This window comes from Onthophagus taurus, chromosome 6, assembly GCF_036711975.1.
Source record: "Onthophagus taurus isolate NC chromosome 6, IU_Otau_3.0, whole genome shotgun sequence".
Lineage (NCBI taxonomy): Eukaryota > Metazoa > Arthropoda > Insecta > Coleoptera > Scarabaeidae > Onthophagus > Onthophagus taurus.
Genome location: NC_091971.1, coordinates 405,686 through 429,473, shown reverse-complemented (window position 1 = coordinate 429,473; position 23,788 = coordinate 405,686). Strand labels below are relative to the sequence as shown.

At 32.7% G+C, this 23,788-nt stretch overlaps 2 protein-coding genes across 3 annotated transcripts in view; both read right to left on the bottom strand.

Annotated features, from left to right (window-relative positions):
* Positions 1-18,863, bottom strand: part of LOC111413949 (filamin-type immunoglobulin domains fbug) — a 36,612-nt gene extending 17,749 nt beyond the window's left edge. The window contains exons 1-8 of one of the 2 annotated variants that reach the window (XM_071196655.1): positions 18,355-18,863; positions 13,797-14,039; positions 13,523-13,746; positions 13,163-13,468; positions 12,819-13,107; positions 11,328-12,749; positions 10,865-11,032; positions 4,961-5,341 (exon numbers count right to left, since the gene is read on the bottom strand). In XM_071196655.1, coding sequence (XP_071052756.1) covers positions 4,961-5,341; positions 10,865-11,032; positions 11,328-12,749; positions 12,819-13,107; positions 13,163-13,468; positions 13,523-13,746; positions 13,797-14,039; positions 18,355-18,697 — 3,376 coding nt within the window. In that variant the 5' untranslated portion in view covers positions 18,698-18,863. The remainder of the gene's footprint in view (positions 1-4,960; positions 5,342-10,864; positions 11,033-11,327; positions 12,750-12,818; positions 13,108-13,162; positions 13,469-13,522; positions 13,747-13,796; positions 14,040-18,354) is intronic. The other variant, XM_071196653.1, reaches the window with a different exon arrangement.
* Positions 18,864-19,196: 333 nt separating this feature from the next.
* Positions 19,197-23,756, bottom strand: LOC111413942 (alpha-tocopherol transfer protein-like). Its single transcript, XM_023045089.2, has 3 exons — positions 23,322-23,756; positions 23,144-23,262; positions 19,197-23,093 (listed from the first exon to the last, which is right to left on the bottom strand). The coding sequence occupies exons 1-3, from the start codon at positions 23,615-23,617 to the stop codon at positions 22,594-22,596; spliced, it is 915 nt and encodes a 304-aa protein (XP_022900857.2). The 5' UTR covers positions 23,618-23,756; the 3' UTR covers positions 19,197-22,593.
* Between the last annotated feature and the right edge of the window lie 32 nt (positions 23,757-23,788).

Sequence of the window (23,788 nt, the reverse complement as noted above, 5' to 3'; positions counted from 1 at the left end):
ACTGGCGTGTCTTATTTTCGTTAATAAAAAAAAAAGAAATTTCTGAAACCAGCTTGCCGATCCTGTAAGAAAAAATGTTCAGAACAAATAAATGAAGATGACCGAAAAGAAATATTTCGCAATTACTGGGATGAGCCGAAAACTTGGGATCTGAAAAGACAGTTCATACAGAGCCATGTAAGAAGTGAACCCATTAGGCGAGAAAGGCGAAAAGATTTTAGCAGGTCTGGCAAAAAACAAACAATTCGATATCATTTTGATGCGAATGGGAAAAGAGTTGAAGTTTGCAAAGTGTTTTTTCTGAATACATTAGAGGTTTCAGAAACAGTAGTAAGGACGGCTCTAAGAAAAGGAACAACCGGAGGTTTTGTTCATCAGGATATGCGAGGTAGGCATACACCTCCAAACAAACTTCAGGAAAGTGTCCTTGACCAAGTTAGAGCTCATATAACTTCGTTTTCAGTATATGAAAGTCACTATACACGAGAAAAAAGTGCAAAAAAATATTTGGGAACTGAACTTAATACTAAAAAAATGTACGAACTCTATAAGCGAAAGTGTCTTGAAGATGGTACTCCAAAAAATGAAGTAGTCAAGCATTGGGCTTACAAACGCATTTTTGATAGAGAGTTTAATTTAGGTTTTAAGAAACCCTCTAATGACACATGTAATGCTTGTAATAGTTTCATTTTAAAACTAAAGGACGATTCTCTAGACCAAAACAACAAGGAAGATGTTCAGCAGGCGTACCGTGATCATCATCACGAAGCCGAGAGACGCTACCTAGAAAAAAGGAATGACAAACTCATGAGCAGAAGCACCAACAAAACAAAAGTAATAATGTTGGACTTGCAAAAATGCTTACCTACACCGTATCTGTCAAATTTTCTACTTGTTAAAATTGTGGACACTCAATCTGACAATATATGATGTTACAGAAAAAAAATCATACTGTGTAACTTGGGACGAGTCAAAAGCTGGAAGAGGCGGAAACGAAATAGCCTCGGCGTTATTGAAATGGGCTGCTAGTGTTCTTTCTGGAAGTGAGTTAGAACATTTGATAATATGGTCCGATAACTGCCCAAGCCAAAACAGAAACATAATGGTGTTAATCAGTTACTTTTGGCTTTTAAATGTATGCCCTTCCCTAAGAACTGTTACTCATAAATTTTTATTGCGTGGACATACCCACATGGAAGCCGACCATACGCATGCATTAATTGAAAGAACCGTCAAAAAACAATCACCAATGCAAATTGTGACTCCTTGGGATTGGAAGCAGCTGATTCGAAGTTCTGGTGCGACAGTCTTTAGTATGGAAGTAGAGGATTTTAAAAATTTTGCTGCATTATGTAGCTTTCCAGGGGCTCCCTTTAAAAATAAAAAAATAAATACCAATAAGGAAAACTTTCTGATATCTACCGTTGTTTGGATGGAAGCACGTGCTGAGACACCATCAAATATTTTCTACAAAACAAAATTGGAAGAAGAAACTTTCAAGATAATGAATTTTTCCAGCTCCGTTAGACAGCGTTTAACATTACCTGCTTGCTTACCTACAATACGAGACACTCCAAAAGGTGTAAGCAAAAAGAAAAAGGAACATTTGGTCACCTTACTCAAGTGGGTCCCGACCACCAAATCGACCACGTTGTCGATTTTTTTAATGAATTTTTTCTTGCTGTTGTACTTTCTAAAGTTTTTTTTAAGTTTAATATAATACTTTGCAACACAAAATGAGTAATAAGTTTTTGAGGGTCTGTTTTTTAATCGAGGTAAATAACCTTATGTCCACTAAATCATATTTTATGACTAGTGCATAAAAGTTTAATGTACATGATTGTGTAGCCCAGATAATATTTAGATTAAGTTCAAAAGGTCTGTTTTGTATAAGCTTTTGTAAACTTGTAAACTTCATTCATTCATGCAAAAAATCTTTAAAATTGATTTTCTCAGCTTTTCATAAATTGGACATACGACAGTTTACCTCTATGCTACAGATCACTACTCAAATCATTGAAAATATTTACAAGGAAGCAAGAATGTACAGGGTGGTTCAAATTCGATGTCCGAATAGACTAACTCGGAAACTATAAGATTTAGAAAAAAAGTAGCTTACATGTCATGATCTCGTTTTTCGAGAAACTGCTAATGCCGAAAACCTCATAGCGCTATCGTCTTTTGTTTTCCCCTAGAGGCCAAAATTGAAAATATCGTAAAACCAATAAGTGCAATTATCTTGGTTATTATTATAGGTGGAGTATTATAACTAGGACATTATATGGACATTTTTTTACAGAGAATTTCATGACATAGTCAAAAGAAATTTTTCGGTTTTAGATTTTGAGATATCATGAGAATTTTCGTTTTTTTAAATGGAAACAACCACTGATTATTCGCTTATTAAATTCGTTATTTTTTTCTTATTACAAAAATATAGGGTTCGACAGGTCTATTTCTTATTGTTTTAGAATAAAGCTAAAAATAAACTTTTTTTATAAAATTTCCATCTAGTGTCGTCGACGAAATTAAATTTACAGTTTCCTGTAAGTTATGGGGCGGTAGGTAAAATCTAAAAAGTTAACAACTAAATAAGAAAATAACTTCTGGTATTTAAAAACAAATCATTTTTTAATGTGTAACATTCTAACATGTCAAACTTTTCAAAATTTTCGCAATTCATCTTAAAAACAGGATTTTTAAAGTGACACTTCAGAAAATTTTTGAATACAAACAAATGTTGCTATGTTTATTTGAAATTAAAAAAAAAAAAATAAGCGCCATCTATCGATAATTTATTAAGTCATTTAAAAATAATATTAAATCGTAATAAACAATGTGAAATAATGCAATCTATTCCAACTTTTGTGTAAAACATATATAAATTAAACAGTTTAACAAATATATTTGTTTCAAATATCAGAAATATGTTTTTTTTAATTTTTAGTTATAGAACCGTAATTTACAGGAAACTGTAAATTTAATTTCTTTGACGACACTAAAAGAAAAGTTTATTTTTAGTTTTATTTTAAAACAATAAGAAATAGACCTGTCAAACCCTATATTTTTGTAATCAGAAAAAAATAACGAATTTATTAAGCGAATAATCAGTGGTTGTTTCCATTAAAAAAAACGAAAATTGTGATAATATCTCAAAATCTAAAACCGACAAAACTTTTTTGACTACGTCATCAAATTCTCTGTAAAAAAGTGTCCATATAATGTCTTAGTTATAATACTCCACCTATAATAATAACCAAGATAATTACATTTGCGGGTTTTACGATATTTTCAATTTTGGCCTCTAGCGGAAAAACAAAAGACGATAGCGCTATGAGGTTTTCAGCATTAGCAGCTTCTCGAAAAACGAGATCATGACATGTCAGTTACTTTTCTTCTAACTCTTATAGTTTTCGAGTTAGCCTATTCGGACATCGAATTTGAACCACCCTGTACATCAAATAGATGAAACAACAACGACCAACACAATAACATTGAAGAGAGGTGTAAGAAAGGAGACTCCATTTCACCAACACTGTTCACACTAGCTCTGAAGGAAGTATTTTAAGCGAATTCACATAGTTAGGCCACACTATTAGATTGGAAAAGAAATCCAACACATAAAAGTCACAAGGCGTATAGGACTGGCGTAGATAGTTTTTGGTAAACTGAGACACATTCTAAGAAATAATAGGATTCCTATAAATCTGAAGCGAAAGGTATACTAATATAAGGACCGGAAACAACCAGTCTAACAAAAGCATGTGCAAATTCTTAACAACTCAAAGAGCTATGAAGCGATGCATGCTAGACGGCTCACTACATGACAAAATAAGAAACAAAAACGTTAAGAGACAAATAAAGTTACTGATATAACTCATCAAGTGGCCAAGATGAAATGGAATAAAAGGGCATGTAGCCGAGTACTCTAGTAACAGGTGGGCATATAGAGTAGCAGTGTGAAGGTTTAGACAAATTAAAACAAGTGTTGGATATTCTCAAAACTGTTGGGCGGAATAGAACACAGAACATCCACTTATTTACTTTAGGGAGTTTATACTACAGCAAGAAAGTTATTAACTTAAGAACTAACAAACATAATCATCTTCTAATACCAATCTAATTATTAAAAAAAGTTGGAAAACAATTTGATTTGTATTCAAATCATTTTAATACAATTATCTGCGTTTTCCAACCGAGAAAATCGTTTGTAATTGCAAATCTTTTAAGAATAGGCGATCAAACAAATCGTCTTATTGTTCTTACACGATAAAAGGTCGTTAATAATAGGTGAAAGTCGTTTGCCTTTTTTTTTTTACATTCACTTTTGTTATCGAACGCATTCTTTGATAGTAATTGCATATACAATATACATAACATTTCCATTCCAACCACCTTTATGTTTAATTCAAAACAAAGTTGCACGATTTCCTTTTTTTTATTCCTTTAAATCACTTTCTCTCATTAAAAAAAAACTGATTAATTTAGTTACAAATTTTATTTATATAGCTCGAGCGTAGTTTTAATCATTTGGTTAACGAAGCGAAACGGTATTTAATTCAACCACGTTTTCAAGATAACGTGGTATTTTATTCTTTAACGGAGTAGGTCATTACAGAACTACGTTTATTCGCTTGAATTGAATGTGGGAGTATATCATAGTGTCGTGTCAAAAACACAATTTAATGATTTCACCTTATGGAATTAACGCCACGTCATCGAATTTAGTAATTGCAGTCGATATCAACAGAAATTTGAAGGACATTTGACTATCTACTTGAAAAGTTGTTAGCTTGAATGTTAATGACATAATTAATGGGAAAAGTTGATGATTTTAACTGTAAAATATATTTAAGAACCGTGACGGTTAAAATAGTTTCTTTGATTCAAAACGGAAATAGAGCTTATCTAAATCAACAATTTTTTTTGTTAGTAATGAATTAATAGAAACTTGTCTTACCTCTAAATTGTACTGGTTGACCAACAACTCCGCCACTGACGTCCGCGACCTGTATCAATCCAGCATCATACACTTTCGCGATCAACGGCCCCGAGGGCAGTTTTTCGCCGTTCACCGCGACCTCGACGATGTGCGTTCCGACCTCCGTTGGAACGAACTCAACACTCTGCACGCCGGTTCGACTTCCGGGCAAAACCCGCGCCTGAACCGATCGTTTACTAGGCGACAAAACATGCACCGTTAAATCGTCCGGAGCGATATTTGTACTCGTTATTATTTCAAAAACGGCGGCGGCATTTGCCGCTACCAATCTCGTTGCTTCCCCGAGCACTGACAGCGAAGAATTCGACGACATGACGACGTTCACCTGCCACGGACTCCCTTCAAGAAACAATAACACAAAACCCGAGGATAACAACTACGTTAAAACATTTTTAAATCAAAAAATTCTACGAGTTTAAATCCGAAAAAGTTTAAAGTTTAATGTTTTCAAACAAAAAAGAGTGTTGATGCGAAGTCGGTCGTTCTAAATGAAAGACTGAGCGGTGAAGACTGAGTTTGGGTCTCTTTGGTTGGTTCTCTATGTTGTTACACTCTCTCTCTTTCTCCCAAGTTGCGGTGCTCACCGAGTTTCATGCGGAAAGAGAGATACAAGAAAAGAAAAGTTGTAGAGGGAAAAGGACGTAGGCGCGATTGTTGGTTGAATTGGGAGGTGGAGTGAGACGGCAGCGGTTGCATTCCATGGGTTGCCGACACTCCCAAATGAGTACGCGGAGAATGTATAGTGAGTTGTATGGGGATACCTATACCTACCTGGAACAGGACCGGAATCGAATATTATAAATCACGATATATCCTTAAATGTTATTATATGAAAGATATATTATAAAATTTACAATAAAATTCCCTAAAAATGACATAACATTTCTAATAGAATACTTTTTCTCATATCCATATACAGCGTGTCCCGTATCTTCCGCATCAGAGCATTATACGATTGTACGATACATTATTCTGAAGCGATCTTTCTAATAAAATTTTTTCGAAATGTTTATAATAACCGCACGGGAACTGTTTAAACGAACTGTTTTTCGTCTAATCAGCAGATCGCAAATCAGGTAGTCGGTGCCTCCTTCGGCCGGTCCGCTACGCCGATGATAACTCGTTTCCCACGTGTACTCACCAATAGATTCGTCACGGAAAGAGAAATAAACTTTTTCGGTGAATCAAAGTCGTCCGTTATTGGTCGTTGTTAAACAGTTCCCGTGCGGTTATTATAAACATTTCGAAAAAAATTTATTAGAAAGATCGCTTCAGAATAATGTATTCTACAACCGTATAATGCTCTGATGCGGAAGATACGGGACACGCTGTATAAGATATACAGCCTGATTCAGAGTAAGCGCCTTATTTTTTTTAACCACACTGTGGGTACTACTTTCAAAATATTTGGCAGTAATATGTTTTAGGACACTCTCTACACGATGGTGATATCATATTTTCAATTGGACGAATTATTTCAAAATGGCGACTGTCAACTTTCTTTTTTTAAATGGAATGCCAAAATTTTTTTTTTATTATTGAGATCTTAAAAGCATTCTTGTTACGACAGTATTTTGTTTTTCTTAATAATTCATTTCTTTCCCCATCCAAAAGGAACCTAATATTTTAATCTATACTCTGTTTTTAAACCAGGAGGAGTATTTTAAATTTGTCACCAGATTGACCTTGCACGTGATTGGTTGAATGCGAGGAAGGTTCACACACAGGCAATTTTGAAATTTGATTTTGAATTTGAAGGTTAGGTAATTGATAATTCGACAGTTTCGTGTCATTATTGTATATTTTGTGTTCTTAAACCCTTTTTTATTATATTTTGAAATAAATATACTCATAACTTCAATATTAATTTGTATGTATAGTGTTGACGATAACAAATGAAAATAAATACAATAATAAGTAAATAAATAAATAATAATTATTAATTTAAATTTACCGCCAAAATATCTAGTGATATTTTCTGGTGATTTTTTCCAGTGTAAATCTGACTTTCGCGTTTACTCCTCCTGGTTTAAAAACAGAGTATAGTTCTAGTGCAAGTATTAGTTCTAGTTTTAATTGTTATTCAGCGCTAAGTTGTATATTTTTAAGTTTCGGGTTTAGCTCTGTGTCTTCAGACGCTGAATGTTAGGTAAGGTTAGTTTTGTTTACAAACATTAATTATACCATGAAGTATTCTTTGGCAATTTGTAATGGCAATTATAGCGAGAAGTGAGTTGTCTGGTTTCAATATCCCCTAAATCCATTTTTGGGCAAAAATGAGATATATACGCCATCTGTTAGAAAAAGTTGTTTTCTATAAAATACTCAATGATTTGTATTAAAAAACGCGCGAATCCCTTAAAAATTCAAATCAAATAGACAGCCTTTAGATATTAAAGAGAGCTACTTTCGATTTATTTTTAATACTTCCTTCAACATCGGCTTTGGATCTCCTAGCACCGATGTTTGCTCTAAGTGTCTTGAACTCCGGGAAAAAATTAAAAATGAAAAGGTTGCATCTATTAAAACAGTGCTAACTACAGAATACCGAATACATAAGCTCAGGGCCAAAGCATTTTTTGAACAGCTAAAAGGGAAACGGGACGGCCTTCTGACAATTTCTTTTGATTGTCAGAAAAACTTGGTATTGCCCAAAATACCAGATCAAAGTACCTATTATAGTAGACAACTGTACATTTACAACTTCACTACTGTAGTGGGGCACTCACATATTCCGTTAACAAAAGATAATGTTAAAATTTTCACGTGGACTGAAGATGAACATGCCAAGGGCGCCAACGAAATTGCAAGCTGCGTCTTTTACACTTTAAACAATAGTAACTTAGAGGGAATAGATACACTTCGATTGGTCGCCGATGGATACGGCGGCCAAAATAAAAATACCATTATGATATGTATGTTGTTCAAATGGCTAAGCAGTAAAAGCAGTTCTATTAGAACAATCGAGCTGGTATTCCCAGTGGTTGGGCACTCCTACATTCCACCTGACAGGGTTTTTGCTACTATCGAAAAAGAAATAAGAAAGAAAGAAGAAATTGTAATGCCAGAAGAATACATAAATATTTTTCAAGAACATGCTACTGTTTGTAAACTTGGAAAAGATGTTCCCGATAGTGATTGGAAAGGTGCTGGTCAAAAAATCCTGAAGCCAGTGTCTCAGTGGCATTTTAAATTTAACCAATGTAAGAGATATATTATACGACGTGGCAAAAAAAACGCCATCACCATTCGAGGTGAGTTATCTTACCGTTCAGACACCGGAACATTCAAAGGAGTTTTTAGGAAAAACCAAACCGCCATGAATATCCAGCCAAAAGAAATTCCTACCGGAGTGAAACCAAAAGATCTGAAAATGAGAGATGTAAATAACTGGTTAAGCAAACATTATGGAAAGAACTGGAGAGCGGTAGAAAATTTGGCTTTTTATAGAGATGTGTTGGGAAAATTTCAGAACAATAATATTCCTGGCGATTCTCGAGAAGACAGTGGGGACGAAGAGCCTAGTTTATGTGAATCAACCGAAAATATACCTGATGTTACAGTTTAAGAGTTTTTTAAGTACAGCTTTTAAATAACATATCTTTCAAAAAATAAAGTTTCCTGTTATTAGCTACAAAGAGATTTGATTCACTTTCAATTCATGCCTAATCCATTTTGTTCAGATTCAAATGAGCCTTAATCCACAGTTTGGTAGCAAACGCAACCAAACACCATTTTTAAATCCACTTTGTGATTTTTATATCTATTTCAAAAGACGTGGTTATAGAATTTTTGAAACTTCAGTAAGTCTTCTAATAACAAATAAATTATGTTTGAATTATTAACGCCAAAATCATCCCAAAATACTTTTTTGCCGTTTTCTCAAAATCGAAAAATTTGGACTTAAGGGTATTTGAAACCAAACAACTCAAGTTTTCTTTTGTAATGTCAATTATAGCGTGAAGGAATGTGAGGTAAGGTTAGTTTTGTTTACAAACATTAATTATACCATGAAGTATTCTTTGGCAATTTGTAATGGCAATTATAGCGTGAAGTTTTCTTTTGTAATGTCAATTATAGCGTGAAGGAATGTGAGGTAAGGTTAGTTTTGTTTACAAACATTAATTATACCATGAAGTTTTCTTTGGCAATTAGTAATGGCAATTATAGCGTGAAGTTTTCTTTTGTAATGTCAATTATAGCGTGAAGGAATGTTCGGTAAGGTTAGTTTTGTTTACAAACATTAATTATACCATGAAGTTTTCTTTGGCAATTAGTAATGGCAATTATAGCGTGAAGTTTTCTTTTGTAATGTCAATTATAGCGTGAAGGAATGTGAGGTAAGGTTAGTTTTGTTTACAAACATTAATTATACCTTGAAGTTTTCTTTGGCAATTATATTCTGTTTTTAAACCAGGAGGAGTATTTTAAATTTGTCACCAGATTGAGCTTGCACGTGATTGGTTGAATGCGAGGAAGGTTCACACAAGGCAGTTTTGAATTTGAAGGTTAGGTTATTGACAATTCGACAGTTTCGTGTCATTATTGTAAATTTTGTGTTCTTAAACCCTTCTTTATTATATTTTGAAATAAATACACTCATAACTTCAATGTTAATTTGTATGTTTAGTGTTGACGATAACAAACGAAAATAAATACAATAATAAGTAAATAAATAAATAATAATAATTATTAATTTAAATTTACCGCCAAAATATCTAGTGATATTTTCTGGTGATTTTTCCTAGTGTAAATCTGACTTTCGCGTTTCCTCCTCCTGGTTTAAAAACAGAGTATAGTAGCGCATGAATGTTTTACACTCGATGTTATTTTTGTCAAAATAAATAAATAAGTAGATGTTTATTACAAAATAAAGTTTAATTGTTTCTTTTGTGTCTAGCGCTACTTGATATTTGGACAAAAATAACATCGAGTGTAAAACATTCATGCGCTACTAGACTAAAATGTGTGCTTTTTGATGGGGAAAGAAATGAATTTTTAAGAAAAACAAAATACTATCGTATAAAGAATGTTTTTAGGACCTCAATAATAAAAAAAAAATTTTGGCATTCCATTTAAAAAAAAAAAGTTAACAGTCGCCATTTTGAAATAATTCTTCCAATTGAAAATGTGGCATCACCATCGTGTAGAGAATGACCCAAAACATATTACTGCCAAATATTTTGAAAGTAGTACCCATAGTGTGGCTAAAAAAAAATAAGGCACTTACTCTGAATCAGGCTGTATATAAAACATTGCCTAAATCCGGTCCTGTTAATAAACTCAAGACAACGTAAGTCGATTTACACTCCATCCAAAGTACAGCTATCGATACCGATACCAAAGAATCTTTCGCGCGCGCACTACAACACGTTAAGAAAAAAAAAACTTTAAAGAGCCCCGCGCCCGAAAACGAAGACCTCATTAATGTCAGTAGGACATAGCTGGAAGGCAAACGTCCAGACTGAATCGTCTATATCACGACGATTTTCTCTTTAAAAGAACCAACCAAATCGAAACCGTATCTTCACTAATTGCAATTAAAAATAAAGCTTACAAAGCGAAAGCAAAATTAAGATGTCATTGCATAAATATAAATACCGCCTAAAAGATATATTGGAAAATAAAATCGTACATCACCAACATACTTTCTTAAACAATTTAAATACGACCACGTGAATTGTCTTGTGTAGGTGTTTTATGCAAAAACTCAAATAGACGTTTTCACATATCTTAACGAGAAAGACGCCTCGTTGTACACATGGTCTCAAGTAAGTATTTATATGCAATAACATCGACATTTCGAAAACTTGGGGAAGAGAGAAAAATAAGCTTGCGCAAAACTTTATGAATGGTACTTACCCGGAACTGTGTCCCCGTTAAATCTGATATCAACTCGGTGCGGAAGAGCTTGGTGTGGGGTAAAAGCCGCTTTAAATCTTTGTCCACCCAAACTTCTTACGCTCGATGTTACTCTGCCACCTTCAACAAGTATTTCAAGATCGCCAGAACCAGCACCAGAACCATCAACTGAAAAATATGTGTGTATTAAAACTTCAGAATTTTGTATTAGTTTAGTGATTCCCAAATAGGGGTTGCTATGAATTATTGAAGAAGTTTCATAATTACAAGATATTTACAATGTTGATGTATTTAGACTCATTGGGATAGATTTTGGATGATGTACTTGAGTGATCAGAAACTATAAAGGAGAGGGGCATGATGTTGAACAAGATGGAGAGTCAAGTGATGGTGGTGGAGGAGAAGGTAAATAACATCCAAATCGAGCAGAGTTACTTTTGACATACATTTCTTAATCACTTACTTTCAAATTCGACTGGTTGCCCCAAAATACCATCAGGTACTGGCTGAACTTTCACAGCACTTGCACCCCCGCCTTTACCACCAACGCGATAAGAATAATTTTCCCCTGAAGAATATTTATTGGTACTATAATTTTGAGAAGAACCATAATTGTACTCATTAAAATCTTCTTCTTTTTTATGATGATACACCCTTGAATTTAATTGTTCTTCAGTCAAATTAGCAATTGATTCCAAACTTCTTCGCGATAAAATATTCTTTGTTTTTGCTATAGCATCCCAAGAATCCCTTCTCGCGCCCTTATCATATTGGGAAACTTTAACGATAGGGGAAGTATCGACTCCGTCGTCGGTTCTATCGTAAGAATTAAATCTCGATTCGGTTTTTTGCGTGCTGTATTTCGAAGAGGAATAAACGTTTTCTGGACTTGGTCGCTCAACGGGAATAAAATTTTGACTTTTGCTGGGTGCATCAGAAATTTTCATCGAAGACATTTTATTAACGTAACTGCTTTCGTAATCGTTGGATTGTTTCGTAAAAGATGATGGACTAGAACTTTCAAAACGAGTGTTACTATTTAATTTCCTGCTGGTGATATAATCAGGACTTTGAGCTCTCCCAAAAGCGGGACTTGGAATTCTAGCGAAACCGGGACTTTGCGCTCTCGGTGCTAAAGAAGGACTACTAGCCCTTGGAATATATCCAGGACTACTTGTTCTTTCATCGAAAATTGGCGAATTTGACATTCGCTTCTCTAATAAGCTTTTAGCTCGGTATTCTTGAGTGTATTTCGTGTTGTTTAATTCTTTTAATTCTTCAACCGGACTAGAAAAATTATAACTTTTCGTAATGTAACGTTCTGAGTTAGGACTAGGCGAATTTAATTTAGGGCTGTGCCTAACGTAAGTCGCATTCGGGCTATTATTAGTTGAAGAAGATTTCGATCGTCTTTGAGTACCAACTCTCATCATAAACGGGGATCCTTTAACATCGTAACCATTAAAATAAACATAAACCCGGTGTTTACCAGCTTCTTTAGGTATAAAGTGAATTCGATATAAAAATCCGGAATTGTCAACTTTCTCTAAACGACAATGAACGGAGCGTTTATCATGAACAACGTCCGCAAATACTTCGCCAGGCACTCCAACTCTTCTACAATCCAAATCGATTGCGTGAGGAATCATGGGTAAAGCTCTTTCCAAACCGGATACTTGAACTCCGTTTGGATCAAAAACTGAGCAAGTAAATGGACCACCTTGTATTTGTTTTCCTTGATATGTTATTTCGATTCTCCATTCTCCTGGTTCGTCAGGTTTAAATGTTGCGCTATTTGTGCCATCGACTGTTGTTAATGGGCACTCTAATGGACGTCCATTTGGGCTATAAGCTGTTACTAGAATGTCTTCACGTCGTGGTGCTCCTAAAAATTAATTGTTTTAAATCAAAATGTGATTCAATTAAGATATGAATATAGTAATAATTATTGTACCTGTTGCATTAACTAAAACTTGAACGAGTGAACCAAGAGCACAAGGTGCCATTCCAGGTGGAGCTACATCAACCATCCTGGGTAACACCCTAAAAAAGTTTCCAGTGGAAACTTCTTCGCCGTCATACAAAACAACGAGTTCGTGCATGCCCACTTTTAACGGAACATAAATTCCTTGACCATTCTTGTAATTGTTACATCTATATACTTTGTTGTCTGGTCCTCTAACTTCAATGGTGACGTTTCTGTGTGATAGTTGGGGGTCTAATAATTGGCATTGAAATCTAGTCTAAAATTAAAATTAAAAATTAAAAATGAATCATTTTATTTTAATGATTTTATACCGGTTCTCCAACTCTTCCTGATGTTGATTCTAATCGAACGTTAATCATATCTTGTAAAGGAGGTCTTTCCGGGACCCATTGATAATACGCAGCGTAAGCCATCACTCCAAGATGTTCCACATTATAATCGGCCATATCTTTAGGTGATAAAACCGGTTGGACTCCTAATCGTTTTCCGGCTTCAATTGCTTGAGTCCAATTCGTTTCCCAATAAGCGGGATCACTCCGCATTTTCTCCGGAGCAGGCCCAGATCCTCCTAAAGATCTAATAATTTCACTAACAACTTTTCCATCATTCCAATGAGTCTAAAAATCAAATCCCATCAGAATAAATAATAACAGAAAAAATTTAGAATTTACAGTAAAATTTTCAACGGGTTTTTCTAATCTTGAATTAACCCATCTTAATGTGGCATAAAATCCCGGTGATCCCGGTTTCATAAAATACGATAAATAAGTCATTCCTGATAATTCATCCAACCAGGGTGAAGCTAAATATTCTGGCTCTAAAACGGCGGGAATTCCCAAATCGCGTTGGGCAATCTCCATGGCTCTCCTACAATTTTCGATGCCATTGTGTTTATCTAAAAAAAGACCAATTTATGTGATAGAAGAGTATGATAGGAAGATTTACCAAGCTTTCTCCAATGTGAAAATAAACCAGGTCTGCAATAATCAATTAGCGCGGATAAAAGAATACCCGAATTCCAATCGGTTGTAAAGTTGGAAACTTTGCATTCGGGAAGAACAGCTTGAAGCCAGGCGAGCATAAGTTTTCTGGGCGGAAATTTGGATTTTCCGATTTGGTATCGAACGATTAACGACCAAATTAGACCAAGAATTAATTTTAAGTTACCATTTACGATATCCACGTTTCCTAAAATAAATAAGAAAATAATTTTATCAATACACAAATTTTATTTGTTACGGTCGCTTACAAGATAAATTGTGCAAAAAACTGTTAATTCACGAATTTCTTTTTTTCTTTGTATAAAAGCAACAATAAAACGGTTCGTACTCTAAGCCTGAATGAACACAACCAGCCTTGAGAATGTTACTGTAATTAAAACGTTTTCTTTGAAACGTTAATAACGACTTCTTTAATTAAAAAAATCTCGTACAACGAAAATCGAATGTACAGTAAAACCTCGATATAACGGATTAATACAGGGAAGGGAGTGTCCGTTATATGAATAATTTTAATGCACACAATTTCGTATAACTATCCACACCGTTTTATATTTATACCAAGGACGGTAGAATCTGAGACAGCTACATCACGGGAATAGGTGCATATATTAAAGGCCCGTTTGTGACGTCAACACTGAATAACAATTAAAACTAGAACTAACACTAGACCTAGAACTAAAAACATTCGGGTTTAGCCGAGCGTTTCTTAAAACATATACAGGGTGTCTCAGCGAGATCGGTCATTAGACGTTTCTGGGGTTCTCACGAAAATAAAAATTTGAGAATTCAGACTTAAGTATTATCAATTACGATCTCTTCGTCTAAAATATTTTCAGATTTCTTGCACTTCCGGTTATACCGGAAGTCGCCACCAACTTTACTTTTTTAAATGGAACATCCTGTATATTTTTACATATTTGGATTTGTCTGTTTTTAAGGTTTGTAAATAACTTTACTTTTTGCAATTTGATTCGGTCGTTCTCGAGTTATTCAAATTTTTCTAGAAAAATTTGCGCCAGCAGACATTTGTCCAAAAAATCAGAAAACAGTCAATTTTTGGGATATCAATTTAGGATTGAGAACATGCTTAAGCAACATGATGGAGTATGTTTTGGTGCCGAGAACTGCGGTCTAGAACGTTTGATCACTTTACTATGGCACGTTAACTTTTCAAAATTTGGAAATACCATAACTTAATTTTTTTAAATGGTACCCCGCATATTTTATTTCTTAGTCGTCTTCGGTAGTTCATTCTACATCTTTTATATCCCATATACCTAATATTAATAGTTTGGGAGATAATTAGGGTTTTTTGAAAAATGCACACATATCATATGGATATTTAGCCTAGTGTGCCATGAAAAACAAGCCTTCTCAATGAGTTCTTGTCAAAGACTCACTTGTTTACGTCACTTGATGCATGTGAGCTAATATTTATCTGTTATGTCCCTTAATATTAGTACTGAAACGAGTTAAAATCGATAACAATAACGAAAGTAATATTTACACAAATCAAGAAATTCTTAATTTAATTTTTTTGCATGAAAAGCGCGACAAAGGTCGTAGTATTATTCCCAGATCTTCTTTGGCAGTTCGAATTGAGGTGTTGGGATTGGCCTCGAAATAAGACAAGGTATTCACCTCTTCCGTTGCATTATCTACTACATTTTTTGGTCAGTTTAACACGTGATTAATTCGTCCAAAATGCAAAAAATGCTTCTATTCTTCTAAATTTACCTTTTGTCATTGGAAATAAATGTGGATAATTTTCATTAAACATTCTGCAAGTTCTACTAAGAACTTTGTCGCACTTTTCGTGCACAAAAAATAAATTATGGATTTCTTAATTTGTATAAACATTATTTACGTTATTAATATCCATTTTAACTGGTTTTAGACTCACAAGCATCAAACAACCTAAATTAGACTTTGACGTTTATCAATAAGTCATTAAACATTTGTTTTCCATGGCACACTAGGTTAATATCGATATGATATGTGAGCATTTTTCAAAAAACTCTAATTATTTCTCAAACTATTAATGTTAGGCATAGGACGTATGGAATATAAAAGATGTAAAATGAGACGCCGAAGACGACTAAGTAATAAAATATGGGGGGTGTCATTTAAAAAAATGAAGTTATGGTACTTCCAAATTTCGAAAAGTTAACGTGCCATAGTAAAGTGACCAAACGATCTAGACAGCCGTTCTCGGCACCAAAACGTACTCCATCATGTTGTTTAAGCATGTTCTGAATCCTAAATTGATATCTCAAAAATTGAGTGTTCTATGATTTTTTTAACAAATGTCCGCTGGAGCAGATTTTTCTAGAAAAATTCGAATAACTCGAGAACGGCGAAATCAAATTGCAAAAAGTAAAGTTATTTATAAACCTTCAAAACAGACAAATCCAAATATGTAAAAATATACAGGGTGTTCCATTTAAAAAAATAAAGTAGGTGGCGACTTCCGGTATAAAAGAAGTGCTAGAAATCTGAAAATATTTTAGATGAAGGGAACGTAATTGATAATACTTAAGTCTACATTCTCAAATTTTTGTTTGGCCAGAACCCCAGAAACGTCTAATGACCGGTCTCGCTGAGACACCTGTATATTATACCTATACCTAACATATAAAATAATTAAATAAAATGTGTCACATAACTTTTAAATTTTTTTTAATGTGCGTTCACGTTTAGAATATTTACGTTGGAAGAAAAAAAGAAGGAATCTCAACGGGCTATTTAAACGGTAATAAATCTTCATTAATAAAACAGCGTGTTAAAAAAGATCCGCTATTCAAGATGCTCGATTAAAATACTCCGGGATCTTATTATTTCGCCATAAAAAATTCCAAGTTAGCCTTATTATTCTTTAACGATCACAACGACTTTGATCACAAGCTGTGCTACCAAAAAAGGATACACAACCTGGTGACCAAGATATTATAATACTGCTTATTCCTGTTGTAGTGTAGGTGGTCTTTCGATTTGAATATTTATCAGGATTAAATTTTGATATGACTTCGAAAGGAGGAAAACATATTTATAACAGCGATTGTAATTAAGTTTAATAAAAATTTATTGATGTTAAGAAAACAATTCACCGATTTGTATTAAAATTATTTAATTATGGGAAGTGATTCCTGCATGCTTTCGCACCGCACTTATTCCGCGATTTCTCTTTTGTTTGCCTCCTTTTGTTTAATATTAACTATAAATTGCGGGATTAAACGGTTTATTTAAATTTTATTTATACTTCACGTGCTGTTTTGTCACTTAAAAATTTATGTCGTTCAAGTTATGCGGTTTCAAGGACAAATTTATGTAGGTACACGGCGCGGCGTGAACACAATTATTTTTTTAATTAAACATCTTTGTATTCTCATTTAATTCTATATCAAACAATCCACAAAATCTTTTATTTTTGGAAATACGTTTAAGTCACGATATGCAAAGAATGATGCAGTGTTAATCTTTACGAACACAACGAAATCTTTGTTTTTAAAAAACAATTTGTTTTAATTTGATTTTCTGTTATTCCGTCATGGAAAATGGTACCGTTAAGGTTTTTTTAGACCACAAAAGACGTTATTTGTCGTGAGAATTCAGTTAGCAGTAGAGAAACATTGTAATAACGAATACTGCAAATACCAATGACGTAAATTATTAGAAGGAAACAATGAGAATATAAAAAAATGTGTTTTTAATAAATTTAGAAGAAAATAAAATATAGATCTGTTTGTTAACCTATCGAGAGAGTATATTTTTATTACACATGTCATGTAATGCTTGTTGGTATACGTAATCTCTGAGTCATAACACTTAATGTAGTTGTTTTGATAAATTAAGACCGTATACAGGTGTTTTAGAATTGTCTATGCGAAGTAAATTAATAATGCTTTATTGATGTTGTATTTAGAAAAGTTTGTGTAATCAACGTAGTAAATCACACCTTTTAAGGTTTCCAAGACAACCTCTAAGTAAATCTATAATAATTTGTTTATTCAACAAAGCTACTACTCCCTAGTACTTAGAGAAAAGTAAATTCAAATATTAAGTACTTAGGGAAGAAATTCTAACAAATCTTGAATCGTACATAGATTTCTTTTGGTATCATGTAATATTTATCAGTTCCTGCGTCTTTGCTTATAAGTAAGGTATGAAACAGAAATGACAGAAATCGTGTCGATTGATGATTTGAAAATTCAAACAAAAAGTTGTTTTTTAAATTAATTTAAATATAAAACTTGCAACATAGATACAGCTACTTATAGGAAGCTTATGTAACAAGCAAATTATAAATCGTAAAAAAATTGATTTATTTAAATGTCCTCGAATACCTTATTTACCTTTAAATACTTTTGTCCCCAATAGTTTCTTAAATAATCAAAGGTATACGCAATTTCTATATTTAGCCAGAAGACTACCTTTATTTGTATTGCTTTTTTTCTTTAACCTTGACCGTTTTATACTTGTAAGGAATCAAAAATAAACCTTACCAATATTAACCAATTTAACACCATCTTGTTCAATTGCATTTAAAGCCGCAGTAACATTTTCCAAATAATGATGTTGATTCATCGGTCTTTTATTCCATGCGGGCCTAATCGCGTGTCCCTGAAGATTTTCAACCAGTGTGCATAGCCGAACACCTGTACATAAATCTTGCGAAAGATCTTGCACGCGTAAATTCATCGGGAGATTTTCGTTCACCCAATTCCTAAAGGTATTTGCCTGAATCTCTACCCAGACGTCCTCGTTCCCTTTAATCTGCATACCCCTTGCAGCATGTCCTTCAGTACTTCTCGCCAAAAGACCACTATGAGATATTTTTTCAGCCATAATTTTTTTAAATCACTTCAACAAATACTTTAAATAATAATTCTTTTTTTTCAGTTGATAACTTAATTGGTAATAACTTATATGAAGAAACGCACTGGATGACGCGCGAACATGGTTTGTTTTGGTGTTGTTGGGTTTGGTTCGAACTGAAAAAACTCTCCTGGTGCTGCTGCCAACGCGACCGTTGGTTGCGCAAGACTGTTGTGGTACCTGTGTATGGTGATCTGATGCCGGTCGTGTTGCTAGAAAGTGAGAGCCCGATTTGAAACGAAACGCGAAATATGGCACGCCTCTGCTTCCTCTGTTAATACGTAAATACGTGAGTGTCATGTAAAATCATTCAATATTTCTACGTCACATCGTAAATTGTTACAAATTCCCAATTTGATAATTTAGAATTAAGTCTTAATTCCATTTTAAGTTGGTGATTCGAAATTTTCAAATATATTGACATTTTGCGAATTGCAATTTGCGGTGTTAGTTGTCTAAGTTGCAAGGTAAAAATAGTTTTGAAGAAACTTACCAGATCTTATAAATAGCGCCTATTTATGACTTTGTACTTACCTTAAAAGATGTTAAACTACATTGGATTATGATAAGTTAAGGTTAATGTGACTTAAAATTGGACTGTCGGTAAGGTAGAAAACTATTTTAATGAACTAACGAAGAAAACTTTAATATTTATATAAGCATTTACTTAATTAGTGTAAAAAAATGTGAAAGCGGGTTCATTATGTGACGAAATAGGGCTGAAATAATTTCCAGATTGGAGAATGAGTTAAAAAATATTACTATTAAATGTCAAATTTAGATTAAAACATGTAAAAAATTTTCGTATAAATTCGAGATTTGAGGCAAATAACACTCTTTGCAGGTTTTTTAGGGTTAAATATATTATTATAATACTTGAATGTATTGTTAATTACGACTATTATGACAAAGAAATCAGTGATATCAAATTAGTTTGGAGGCGATTGGATAGATGGCGGATGTAGCGGATTGGCATCTATTTTAGCGACGAATTTTGGGACTTACTTGACAACCTTAACAGTGACAGTTGACAGTACAAATATCAACGAATATATTTCGTTGTGTATCGTTTTTCTTTTTGGTATTAAGTGTTTCAATGGTGTAATGAGAACAATCTTATTGAAGAATTTTTACTTCGTATGAAGGTTACTCTCGGTAAGTCATGGTTATGATAATATTATAGCTTTAGCGAAAAATTTTTGAAGTTACTTTACAATGACAGTTGACAGTACAAACATCATCGAATATTTCGTCACACTGTATATTATTTTTTTTTGGGGTGAAGTATTTCAATAACACAATAAGAACAATCTTATTGAAGAATTTTTATTTCATTGGAAGTTTACTCTTGGTAAGTACATGTTATGGTATTGTTATAGCCACTCTAATTGTATATGTAGCTACTTTAAGATGGTTACTAATATTAATGTACCAGCTGATTATACTGGCATGGTCGCAAATCGCCAAAACCACGATAATATCATCTAAGTAAATCTGTAATAATTTGTTTATTCAACAAAGCTGTTACATATTATGTCATTAGATTACATATGTAATCTACCTTGACACTTTGGATGGCAAAAAGCTTAAGATCTTACTGACACAGATATGAGATCTTAAATGTGACTTTGATGACATTCTGTAACATTTTGTCAAAGTATTTTACCTGCCCCAAATATTTGACCTTTGTTAAATGTCACAAATGTGATATCACTGATAAATTACAAAATCTTAAAATTTTGCGGTTGACGTAAAAATGTTTGCACCACGTCTGCAAAATATCTTTATCGAACTCGCCAGTTATTCGCTTCGGTCCATAAAGAATCACTTTGCTGACTTGGCACATAGATAACTATTATTACCGTTAAATTAGTTTTGTTTATAACATTTAATCATTAATTTAAGTATTAATACAGCATTTTTCTGAAACTTCAAACGTCATTGACTGCTTTATTGATGTATAAATTTTGTCATTTTCTACATAAAACAAGTTTTCTAATTATACCTATAGTTCGTTTTTTTTCTATAATACTTGTCAATGTAAATTATTTAGGGTTTCTGTTGGTATTATCTAGGAACCTTATAAAATTTATGTTGTTTTCATGATTTTTAGTAACATTTTCGGTAACTAATTAGTTGAGGTTAAAATACTAATAAATTTTTAGATAAATACGATTTTGACGAAGTACAGGGTGGTTCAAATTCGATGTCCGAATAGGCTAACTCGAAAACTATAAGAGTTAGAAAAAAAGTAGCTGACATGTCATGATCTCGTTTTTCGAGAAACTGCTAATGCCGAAAACCTCATAGCGCTATCGTCTTTTGTTTTTCCCCTAGAGGCCAAAATTGAAAATATCGTAAAACCAATAAGTGCAATTATCTTGGTTATTATTATAGGTGGAGTATTATAACTACGACATTATATGGACACTTTTTTACAGAGAATTTCATGACATAGTCAAAAAAAAATTTTCGATTTTAGATTTTGAGATGTAATGAGAATTTTCGTTTTTTTAAATGGAAACAACCACTGATTATTAGCTTATTAAATTCGTTATTTTTTTCTGATTACAAAAATATAGGGTTCGACAGGTCTATTTCTTATTGTTTTAGAATAAAGCTAAAAATAAACTTTTTTTATAAAATTTCCATCTAGTGTCGTCGAGGAAATTAAATTTACAGTTTCCTGTAAGTTACGGGGCGGTAGGTAAAATCTAAAAAGTTAACAATTAAATACGAAGATAACTTCTAGTATTTAAAAATAAATAATTTTTTAATATGTAACGTTCTAACATGTCAAACTTTTCAAAATTTTCGTAATTGATCTTAAAAACAGGATTTTTAAAGTGACACTTCAGAAAATTTTCGAATACAAACAAATGTTGCTATGTTTATTTGAATTTAAAAAAAACATATCAGCGCCATCTATCGATAATTTATTAAGTCATTTAAAAATAATATTAAATCGTAATAAAAAATATGAAATAATGCAATCTATTCCAACTTTTGTGTAAAACATATATAAATTAAACAGTTCCACAAATATATTTGTTTCAAATATCAGAAATATGTTTTTTTATTTTTTAGTTATAGAACCGTAATTTACAGGAAACTGTAAATTTAATTTCTTCGACGGCACTAAAAGAAAAGTTTATTTTTAGTTTTATTCTAAAATAATAAGAAATAGACCTGTCAAACCCTATATTTTTGTAATCAGAAAAAAATAACGAATTTATTAAGCGAATAATCAGTGCTTGTTTCCATTTAAAAAAACGAAAATTGTGATAATATCTCAAAATCTAAAATCGACAAAATTTTTTTGACTACTTCATCAAATTCTCTGTAAAAAAGTGTCCATATAATGCCTTAGTTATAATACTCCACCTATAATAATAACCAAGATAATTACATTTGCGGGTTTTACGATATTTTCAATTTTGGCCTCTAGCGGAAAAACAAAAGACGATAGCGGTATGAGGTTTTCGGCATTAGCAGTTTCTCGAAAAACGAGATCATGACATGTCAGCTACTTTTCTTCTAACTCTTATAGTTTTCGAGTTAGCCTATTCGGACATCGAATTTGAACCACTCTGTACATATTTGTTGTAAAAACGTGCTACAAAATAATTAAATAGAATAAAATACCTTTTCTAGATAAGTAAATGGCAAATAAACACCCCACAACACTTTTTATGCACCTTTTCTTTTTGAATAACGAAAGCTCAAACGTCAATGTGACATATTTACTTCAAAACATGATAAAACAAAACTCCCTGTTAATTTTGCCAACTTCATAACAATTTGACAGGTATTATAGAAAAAAAATGAACTATATACATAATTATTGCTATTAATGTAGAAAAAATTTAATCTACTTGTAAATTACGGAATGATCCATCAAGTCCAAAGCTGAAACTAGAATCCCAAGACATTTTTTCTTTGGGTATTTGACCTTGAACACGAACTTTGCTTAGTTTACTTGTCAATGTCAAATGATTTTCTTGAAAATATTTTTTCCAATTATTAGCTAAATCGTTCAAGCTGAAACTATTTCCTCCGCATTCAATGGGTAAATGTGTTATCGGGAGGTAATTTAATAAATCTTCAGGTTGGTTATGTATTAAAAACCTGTTTTTTAATTTATCAGTTAACACCGATTTCATTAATATTAACCCCGGTTTAATAATTGGTTTACAGTTGATAATATGAAAATTTTTTAGTCGGTGTGGAAAACTACTTAATAGGAATTTCATGAATTCTACAAAGGTACTAAAATCAACTTTAGTAACAATTTCGGCTGAACTGTTTTTAAAATCAATAATTATAATTGCCCCACTACAATTATCTTCAAAAAGTAAAATATCAGCTAGAAAACCAGAATTAGTTGCAAATATCTTAGCAAATATAATTACCTACTTAAATTTAATGCATAATTTAAAAGAGAAATTAAATTGAATTCTTCCATAACTTCCGGAATAGAACAAAAAACGAGTCTGCAACCATTTTCGGTTAAATAAGGTAATATAAGACTTTGCCTGTACAAACAAATTGTTTAAATTAATTAATAAAGAAAAATATTTATAAAAGTAATTACCTGATTACGTTAAAATCAATAATTCCAGGTTTAAACTTCATTTTAGAAAGCAGCTGCGAACTTCTATTTATTAAATTAGTTTCAAATTTGATTTTGGCTTTCGATAAATCATCTTTGCATAACAACAAAAAATTAGATAAATAAGCCTCATCGAATTCTTGAGGTAAATATTTTTCGGTACTCAACCAATTTTTAAAACGATTTAAAAGGTGTTGGTGGCGCGCTTCATCCACACCAAGAACATTATAAATTTGTTGTAATTGAATTTCGCTGGGTAAAACTAAGGGGAAAGACATTTTAGTAAAAACAAAGTAAGTAAATGGAAAACGCGAGGATTGAAACAAACTAATAGTACTAGGTTTAGATTATCGGCCTTTTTATATGTATAGTGCAAATTATCGTAATTTTCAAGGTTTTGGTGTTATCAACTGCATTAAAGAGCGAAATAGGATTCTAATTCTATACGG